Consider the following 10,397-nt stretch of genomic DNA (forward strand, 5'->3'; position numbering starts at 1 on the left):
TTTTTCCCTATTATAAATGATTGTCAATTCTTTCTCTTATCGTTTCTTTTGGTTAAATCTTCCATCCAACAGATTGTCTAGCTTCAAGAAGTCCAAGAGTAAAATTCCAAGAAGTAGTGATAGTTATTTGGAGCATAGGAGCACCCAAAAAATCGCTAATGAAAAAGGAAAAAGTCTGAAAGTGAAAATCAAACATGGTTGTATTGGCAAATTAAAGGATCACAACACCCTACCCCGGCCCGAGAGAGGAACACGGCTAATTGAGGGTCAGCCGCACATGGGCTACGCACGAGATTGTTTTTCCTCTTTTTGGGCCAAGTTTTCATATTTACCGATTTCTATTACCTGAAATTTCATTTTAGACAGTTTTAGAAATTATTGTACAAGCTTTCAAAAAATCTTGGTTGAGCTTTCAATATTTAAAACTTTTAGGATTTTCAAAACTTCACAATGTTAAAATTTTATAACTTCAACTTTTGAAAATTTAAACTTTGTGATTTCAAATAATAAAGTTAGCTTTTAAAAAGGTAAATATTTTAACATTCAAAAATTCTAGAAACTTCACACGGAGAAAAACCACACCTACTCCCTCCGTCCGGAAATACTTGTCATTTTCATCCATTTCTATGACAGGTATTTCTGGATATTTTCATCCATTCTATGAGAAGTATTTCCGGACGGAGGGAGTCCTTCATAGGAAAGGGAAGGCGGGAAGCACACACTTGCATGGGCACCATACCCATCGGGTCCCAATAGGTAGAGCGTTGCACTGTTACACGAGTGCAACGGGCACCTGCGAGGGATTTAGTTCACCTAGAGTGTTTTAGTAAGATAAAGAACTTTTTTGGTAACATTGTACTATGATTCTTTGCGCTTGAAGACCAAACAACCATGCCTTATTATTAACCTAAAATTGGCACTATCTCCTAATCTTTCCATTGACTTCCCTCGAGTGCAAATGGTGTAATTCAAGCCCTCCGTTCCATAATTCTTGTCATGGTTTTAGTTCAAATTATAACTAAAACCATGACAAGAATTGTGGAACAGAGGGAGTAAGTATGTGCTGCTGCTCTTGGCTGCGTCCCGTCTAGAGCTATGTTCGTCTTCTCTCCATGATCTTGAGGATATTTTTGTTACCTTTTAAAAAAAGGGACAAGCTACGTGAAAGTTGATTGAATTTGTTTTTGGGCCAGTTGAGTGACCAAAAAATTATATTAGTCGATTTGCTTGCAGATTCCTACTCGATCGTTTCTATTAGAGCACGTCACCCCGACCCGTTACTCCCACATCAATAGCTCCCAAGCTCCATCTCTCTATAACAACTTCTCATGTTCTCATGTGTCATTATTGCATGCGCTGGTTTAGTGGAGTCAGCTTCGGTGGTATTTATTAGATCATGGTCGCATCTACGTGTTCATGGGTCAGTATATATGTACACTTTGATTGATTGAATACAAGTGTAGTTCTAGTCTCTTTCGTGTCCTTCCCTCTCAAAGTTTTCTATATATCTACCACTTGCTCACTTCATCACCCAGCTATAACACAGGATTTAGGACATTGACATTCATGCATAGGGCTCGTACTTGTTTCACGCATAGATCAGCAAGAGTTCGGTGATTTTTATGTCTACTTGAATCACAGACCGGATACAATCCTTTGTAGGTGGGCTGCTTCAATCAAGACAAGGAAATTGACAGAACTAAAAAATTAAATATTTCAGGTCCTTGAAAATTAGAAAAATAATTAACATATAGATTTTATTTTAAGTTTGTAACACAAAACTAAGCACAATACAAACCCGTTAATACAATCGATCTTGGACTGAGACAACAACAAAGCACAGTACAAATACGTTAATCCGATAACCAAAAGAAGAAAAAGGGTATGTCGAATGAAATTCTAATCCCTGCAAAAAAAAGAGAATGAAATTCTAATACTACTTGTTACAAGTCCGATTTTGCACCATCCTGTGGACAAACAAACATGCAACAAAATGAAAATCGACATGCACTAAATTTTGTCCCAGATGACTTTTTTTAAAAGAGCATTCAGCCCTATGGTCACAAAATAGAAGCCCGCCAGATATGTTGGCTTGATTTGATAAGACACAAACTGACCCAATACATGGTAAGACAGAACACAGAAATGAAAATAAATGAAGGAAAAAAATGTAAGAAAGAATGAATTAGTGGCATTAGTATTGCCCTTCAAAGGAGAAGAAAAAACAAAAATTCATAACAAATTTTGTACAATTTACACATAAATTGCGTCTTTTTATAATGTACAGAATAAGCAAATAATAGTTAAATTTTTGAAAAACTAAAAGTTTTTTAAGAAGGAATGAATTAATGGCATTCGTATTACCCTTTAAAAACAAAGAAAAAATCACATAATATACAGGTCCAACGAAAGGACAAATGCCACTGAAACAAAATCAAAATAATAATGTTTTCCAAGGAAGAATGAATTAGTTGCATATATATTACCTTTTTAGAAGAAAGAAAAATGAAAACAAAAACTAAAACAAATAATGACAAATTTTGCAAGCAATTTGTGATTCTATTAAATAGGCAAGAATACACATATAATAGTGGAACTTTTGAAGAAAACAAATCTAAGAAGGAGCATTAGTGGCATTGGTCTTACCCTTAAAGAATACGGAAAATGAAATAAAAGCTAAAACAAATAATGACATAATTTGCACATATTTTACACAAAATATCCACTTTGTTATAATATGCAAGAATAAACATATAATAGTGGAATTAGTAGCATTGTTATCACCCCTAAAGGGAAATAAATTTAAATAAAAAGTAAAACAAATATTGCAAAATTTGCACACAACTTACATAAAAATTGCCCTTTGTTATAGTTTGCAAGAATAACCATATAATAGTGGAATTAGTGGTATTGGTATTAACGTTAAAGACGAAACAATAAAATAAAAATCTATATGGCGACGAGGGGCAAGTTGCAGTGTCACTAGACGCATGAATAGATCGTGAGGTCAACTAGAGGGAGGGTGAATAGGAGACTACAAAATTTAGCTAACTTACAATTTTAGGGGCAATCGGATAAAGTAAGTTCTCTTGATATGCAACCTAAGATGAGAAGAACCTATATGGCAAGCATGCTAACATACTAGGATGAAATGTCAACAAAATAGCTAGCAAACACAAGTAAAGGTAGGAAAAAGATTAACTACACAAGTCAAACACGCAAATGTATCCCCAAGTTCAATACCTTTTGGGGAGTGCTAATCTACATTGAAAAGTGACCAGAGTCAAAGCTCTGGAATGCCACCAAGTAGCTCCCACTAATCTCCTTTGAATCACCCTTAATGGATGAACCTCAAACCACTCGTGGTTGGTCTTGGAGGTCACCATCAGACCTTTACAAATTTTGCAGAGCACACCACAAGCAAGAGCTAGTTGCAACTATTGGTGATGGACAAGAGTGGGGATCATAGATTGGTTTGGTGGAAATATAAATTGGCTGATTATCTTTCAATCCACAAAGTTTGGTGGAGTTTTAGCAAAGGGATTGAGAGTAATTGAGCTTTTGTGGTATTGACCATGGTGGAGCGGCTCAAATCAAAGGTTTTTTTGTTGTTGTTGTTGGACGTCGAAGAAGGCTAGGTATTTATAACCCCCCCCTCCCCCACCACCACCACCACCACTACCACCACCAAAGTGATTGTTACCACGGGGTGGGGGTGAGCACAACCTTAAGACACGGTGCGCGCGGGATCACCAGAGAGCGAAACCCTAGACCTCATGCAGTACACGGGGTGCCGAGAAAGTTTCGGACCCGACCTCGTGCGTACAGGGTGTCCAGAGATATTTCCCTGGACACCTTGTGCATGGCCCTTGGACCCGTGTGCATGAGGTATGTAGCACATATCACATGAAGAATGGTTTTAACCAATTTTTCAAGGGTATGACTAGAATGTTTTGTGTGATCCCCATCAATTGTCATACGAAACCTTTGAGTCTTCGAAAAACTAACGCTTTTTTTCCTTTCTAAAGTGGGGGTAAACCATCTCCTTATAAACCCATCAAGAGACCAAGATCCTGAGATAAACTTACTAATTGATATTAGTCTCACTAACAACATTATCAACAACACCAAATTAACATTAGAGACTAAACACATTTTGAACGAGGGTGGCGGGGCAGGCAATTCCGCCGATGCTTGTGGCGGGGCCATAGGGCGCGACTTCTAGAGGAAGAACAAGGCCCGCAACGCTTGGATCCCAATCCGATGGTTAATAATCAAGTCACTGGAACTTTTAAAAAATAGTCGGGTCTGATGCATAGGTGGAGAGTACTTATAGTTTGGTGATGCTACTATATATCATCTTGGCATTTGTGGACTCTTGCCATTGTTGCAAAACATTGAGATATCATGTGACATGCAAATCGTCCTACCATGTCATTTTATTCAAAGTGGTAAGAGGTATAAACCGGTATGTTGCATTGTTCTTCTAAACTCAACCCTCTTCATCTCCGGCCAGGGAATGAATTTGGTAAGACAAACTACAAAGTTGGGTTGTGTTGTTCGCTCCAAGTTGGGGTAGTGAACTTACCCAAAAAAATTCTTTCAATAGTGCGTCCAGAAAAAATCACTTGATTTTTATAAAGGGTGGATGTAATTTACTCAAATGAAGCATCAAATGGACACAGAAACAATGAGCACACACTTAACCTCTACATAGTTGGACGCACACAGTCAATGCCAACCCATACAAAAAAGGATCGGCAAATAGTAAACTCATATAAGACCAAAACTATGCCTAAGCGAGGAAAAAGAAAACCCTGAAGTATCAAATCCGACAAACTACAACAATGATCATATCCGCATCAACCATCTCATGACACCACAAGAACAACGAGCTTCTTCAACAAGGACGCCTTTAGAATGAAAGCGACACTCGAGTGTCGTCGTCACCGGATCCAACAACCAAAAAACAGAATCAAAGTTTCACCTTAAAAAACTAGTCCGAACATATCCGGGCAATGTCTTCAACAAAGTATCGACTCTTCTTGATAAAATCAAGAGAGAATCATCTTCATTTTCGTTTTCCAGAGAAACTCCATTTCTGAACTTTGCCGTTTGGTAGTACAGTATCTCAGTAGACAGTATGCAAGTGAAGGCATCATTGACTACCTACCTCAGGCCTCAGCGGTCAGCACTCAGCACACCGATGATCCGTCGCCGTTTCTGCGCGGCCGCCTCACAGGGCCGACAACAGATCCGTCCGATCGCCGGCCCCCACGACCTTGCAGCTTCTACGATGCCGCCACGGTTGCCCACGAGGGCACCATCTTTTTGGTCGATCGAGGAAATATCGGACCAGGACAGACCATTCATCAGCTTCTGATCACTAAATTACAATTATCTTCCTATTAAAAAAAGAAATATATGAAGCTTCACTCGTCACCATGCAACCAGACGCCACTGTTGACCAATCTTTAAGAAATGCTTTGAATAACAAGGTAGATCTGAGCCTACGTCATGCAGCATCTTCTAAAAGAACACAAGCGTGGGCGCTACAGATTTGCTCACTGACGGAAGGGAAGCTTCCGCCATGGCACGCCGCTCATAAATATGCACCGCCGGCCGCCCCTCCGCTCCTCAGCACCACAAACACATCGGCAAGGAGGAAACCCACCGAGTACACTGTACACAGATCCAATGGATATGGAGTCGTCGGTGGCGGTGGTGGCGGTGCCGTTCCCGATGCAGGGCCACCTGAACCAGCTGCTGCACCTGTCGCTGCAGCTCGCGTCGGAGCCTCACGGGCTGGACCTCGACCTGCACTACGCGGCGCCCGCGGCGCACGTCCGCCAGGCCCGCGCGCGCGTGCACGGCTGGGACGCGGAGGCGCTCCGCTCCGTCCACTTCCACGAGCTCGACATCCCCGCGTTCGCCGCCCCGCCGCCCGACCCGGACGCCGCCTCGCCCTTCCCCACCCACATCATGCCCATGTTCGAGGCCTACGTCGCCGGGGCGGCCGCCCCGCTCGCCGCGCTCCTCCGGGACCTCTCCGCGTCCCGCCGCCGCGTCGTCGTCCTGCACGACGTCCTCAACGCCTTCGCCGCCGTCGAGGCGGAGCGGCTGCCCAACGGCAACGGGGAGTCCTTCGGGCTCTACTGCGGCGCCGTGTCCTACATGGTCGGCATGGTGGACGCCGGGCACCGCCTCCTGCGGGAGTGCGGCCTCGAGTACGCCCCCATGGACAGGTTCGTGTCCAGGGAGTTCATGGAGTGCGCCAAGAGGCAGTCCAGCATGGCGCAGTCGGTCTCGCGCGGCGGCGGCATGGTCGCCAACACGTGCCGCGCGCTCGAGGGCGAGTTCGTCGACGCCTTCGCCGAGACCCTCGCCGCCGTCGGCCAGAGGATCTTCGCCATCGGGCCGTTGAACCCTCTGCTGGAGCCGGGCCAGATCGACGCGAAGCAGGGGCGGCACGAGTGCCTGGACTGGCTCGACGAGCAACCGGCGGCGTCGGTGCTCTACGTGTCGTTCGGCTCGACGTCCTCGCTGCGAGGAGAGCAGGTCGCGGAGCTCGCCGCGGCGCTGCAGGGTAGCAAGCAGCGCTTCATCTGGGTGCTGCGCGACGCCGACCGCGGCAGCGTGTCCACGGACGACGCCGACAGCCGGCGACACTCGAGGCTGGCGTCCGAGTTCGCCGAGCAGACCCAGGGCACGGGGCTGGTGATCACCGGGTGGGCGCCGCAGCTGGAGATCCTGGCGCACCCGGCCACGGCGGCGTTCATGAGCCACTGCGGCTGGAACTCGACCGTGGAGAGCATGAGCCACGGCAAGCCGATCCTCGCGTGGCCCATGCACTCCGACCAGCCATGGGACGCGCAGTTCGTCGAGAAATACCTCGGGGCCGGCCTCCTGGTGAGGCCGTGGGAGAAACACGGCGAGGTGACGCCGGCCGCGGCCATACAGCAGGCGATCGAGACGGCGATGGTCGGCGAGGAAGGGCTCGCGATGAGGCGGCGCGCCATGGCGCTCGGGGAGGCCGTTCGCGCGTGCGCGGCTGCAGGCGGCTCATCGCGCAAGGATTTGCAGGATTTTGTTGCTCACCTCACTAGGTGATACTATATCGTGTCATTTTCTATTTCCTTTTTCTTTTTCTCTTTTTGATAACACTTGCTCACCTAATAACTAGTGTAATAAAGAAAACAAATACGTCGTGGGTCCCAAGTTGTACTCCCTCTTTCCAAAATATAAGCGCGATTGACTTTGCACGATCTCTAATGCACGATTTTGACTACTAATATATATCAGAGTACATTGACTGAACATGTATAAACGGCATAGTTGTATTTGTCTTGCGAAACAAATTTATTTCATATGTTCGTATACTAATTTTATAGACATATAAGAAGTGAAAATCTTATCAAAATTGTGCAACAGAAACCAAAAAAGTTGAGCCGTGCCTTATATTTTGGGAAGGAGCGAGTACTAAATTACTCCCTCCGTTATTAAATGGCATTTCAAATGAATATCACATACGGATGTATGTAGACATATTTTAGAGTGTAGATTCACTCATTTTACTCCGTATGTAGTCACTTGTTGAAATGCCTAGAAAGACAAGTATTTAGGAACGGAGGGAGTAGTACAAATTTTATAGTAAATCAGCAACACTTATTTTGAAGTGAAAGGATACAATTTTAATTTCTATAGCACACCATGCGCTTATGCGACCATCTCACCCTCTCATTATGTGTCATGGGATATGGCCCTAGTGGCGCTAACAATTGGTGTCAAGTCATTTTCCTTCTCCGTCACCCCGTGCATGGTGGCCGTTGTGGAGCACCGGCTGCCCCTCGGTTTCGTGGAAGAGCGCTTTACTACTTCCTCCAACATCGAGCTTGAGTACGACATCATATGTGGCAAAGCGATTAAACAGAGATAAATTTTATTATATTTAGAAACTCGAAGTGTACATCTTACATCAATTTTTCATGCATCTTCTCAACGTGTTGGTGTTAGCTGCTTCTGGGGAGGTCCATGGCGACCCATTGCCACTCCTGCGGGTCATTTCTGGAAGGAGACACTTTTAGGATCGCTAGAGGTGGCCATTTTGCAACCAAGGTGTTATAGGAGTTTAGAAACTCGAAGTGTACATCTTACATCAATTTTTCATGCATCTTCTCAACGTGTTGGTGTTAGCTGCTTCTGGGGGGTCCATGGCGACCCATTGCCACTCCTGTGGGTCATTTCTGGAAGGGGACACTTTTAGGATCGCTAGAGGTGGCCATTTTGCAACCAAGGTGTTATAGGAATGGAGACGAAGGTTGTAGCGACCTGGTGGGCACTACCGGCCTATTCTTCGATGAAGCCGTCGTGCATCTGACAACGTCATGACATTGTCCTCCCCGTCAGGACTGGAGATGGCCATCTCACCCCGCAAGGTCATGGAGGGGATACCCTTGAAGAACCTGGCTGAGGCCCTGTTTGGTTCATAAGTCCTAGGACTTTTTTTTAGTCCTAACTTATAAGTTATAAATCCCTAAAAAGTCCCTACCTGTTTGGTTCCTGAGACTTAACATGGACTAAAAGACCATATTACAACTATAAGTCCCTATAAGACTCTTCTTGAGAGTCTTATTTTATAAGTCCCAAATGCCCACTTTAAGTCCCTATAAGTTCCTCCTGTTTGGTTTAGATGGGACTTAAAGGAACTTTTCTAAGTCCCTACACCAATAAGTTCCTGTAACCAAACACCCTCTGAAACTTGAAGGAGAGGATACCCTTCAAGCACGCTGGTCGATCGCCTGCATGAGCTGCCCCAGCCCTCTTCCGTCGCCAACGGCGCGGTTCCACGTCACCCCAACGAGAAGAAAAGACGGTCATCTACATCACCATCAACGGTTCGGAGTACCTGGCTGAAACCATGCATGGGGCGCCGGGTAGAAGACGGGGAGCTCTTCTTTCAGCTCGACGATGGAGGTCATGACGAACGACACGCCCTTCCCGACGCATCTAATGATGACTTCGCCGGCGGTGGCTCCGGCAGCGACGCAGCCGGCGAGAGGGTAGTAGTGGACCAGTGCTCGACGAGCTCTTTTGGACTGGATCCAGTTGTGAGGCCTCGCTGCGATCTGTGTCAGTTCCACACGATAAATTGGGGCAGAGAAGATGAAGAGAGAGAGAGAGAGAGAGAGAGAGAGAGAGAGAGAGAGAGAGACAAGTGAGCCGGTGAGGTTCACACTTCTTTCATTTCTTCTGATAATAAAATCACACACAACGCATGACAGGTTCTAAATAACACACGCACTGCACACCCCGGCTCGCAATCGCAGGCCAGGTATACCCACCACTTGGCCCGACGGGTGGGGTAAATAAACCCACTGAAAATTCTCCAGACAAACCTAGCAAGAAATTCAAGAAAATGGGCGTCCTCAAGCCATCCTCTCTTCCTTAAATCGTCTTCAGTGAAAATTATGTGCCACGTTTCAATCACCACAAAAAAATCGCTTAATTTTCAGTGGTAGGCTACCAAAATACCACTACTAACAAAGTCCAGTGGAAACGCCACACCGTAAAGACTAGTGAACCATCTACAGTATATTTGATTGTATTGATAAGTGATAGTAACAATTTACGATCCAGTGAGCCTTCTATGTTTGATTAAACTATTTACTGGTAACTTCTTACAATCTGAGGGTCTGAGCACAAAGCACAAAGCATCCATAGTCACAGGATAACCAGATTCAGATTCACTTATTCATAACAAATCGCTCAGGAATAAAGAGTTTCAAAAACGACGCACCACATTTCACGTAACCAAAGAGACAGACGACAGAGGGAGCAGGCCACCAGGCACAACAGACTTGTGAAACAAACTTCCAGTTCCAGAAGCCCAAAGAACGAGTAATGCTACAAGTACAAAAAGATACATGCTTTCATATAAAGGTGAATAAATTGCAAGAAACCACCACACTGAGGGCTAGGTTATCAGAAAACAATATCTTACATTTTTTTTGACATGAACCGCCATGTCTACCTTATTTTTTTTGCGAATAACACTGATCGACGGATTAGAGCACGTTAAGCCCGTTTATGACAGATGGGTCCTGGTTGTCCGGAGGTGACTTGGCAAAAAAAAAAAAACCACCTGAACGCTTTGACTAGTCAAAATCGCCACGTGTACAAGAGCAAGTCATCGCCCAGCTGCGTCGACCAGTGATGCAGCTCGTGTGGCTGAGCTTGAACTGGGCGACACGACCATGTATGTATATGATGTATCCGGCCACCGGCGCCATTGCAACGGGTACAACACAGCCACAGCTCCGCGCAAAAACTGCATGCCAGTTTAAGTTCAGCGCTCAACTTGGGCGAATTTCGCGCCGGTGGCCGGAGACGCCATCTCC

At 45.2% G+C, this 10,397-nt stretch overlaps 1 protein-coding gene and 1 long non-coding RNA gene across 2 annotated transcripts; one reads left to right on the plus strand and one right to left on the minus strand.

Annotated features, from left to right (window-relative positions):
• Positions 1 to 2,354: 2,354 nt before the first annotated feature.
• On the minus strand, positions 2,355 to 9,236 carry LOC123166547 (uncharacterized). Its single transcript, XR_006483582.1, has 2 exons — positions 8,906 to 9,236; positions 2,355 to 5,327 (listed from the first exon to the last, which is right to left on the minus strand). It is a non-coding gene; the product is annotated as an uncharacterized lncRNA (long non-coding RNA).
• On the plus strand, positions 5,407 to 7,272 carry LOC123166546 (putative cis-zeatin O-glucosyltransferase). The gene has a single exon (XM_044584352.1). The coding sequence runs from the start codon at positions 5,611 to 5,613 to the stop codon at positions 7,108 to 7,110; it is 1,500 nt and encodes a 499-aa protein (XP_044440287.1). The 5' UTR covers positions 5,407 to 5,610; the 3' UTR covers positions 7,111 to 7,272.
• Positions 9,237 to 10,397: the final 1,161 nt, after the last annotated feature.

The sequence above is a fragment of the Triticum aestivum genome, chromosome 7D, assembly GCF_018294505.1.
Source record: "Triticum aestivum cultivar Chinese Spring chromosome 7D, IWGSC CS RefSeq v2.1, whole genome shotgun sequence".
NCBI lineage: Eukaryota > Viridiplantae > Streptophyta > Magnoliopsida > Poales > Poaceae > Triticum > Triticum aestivum.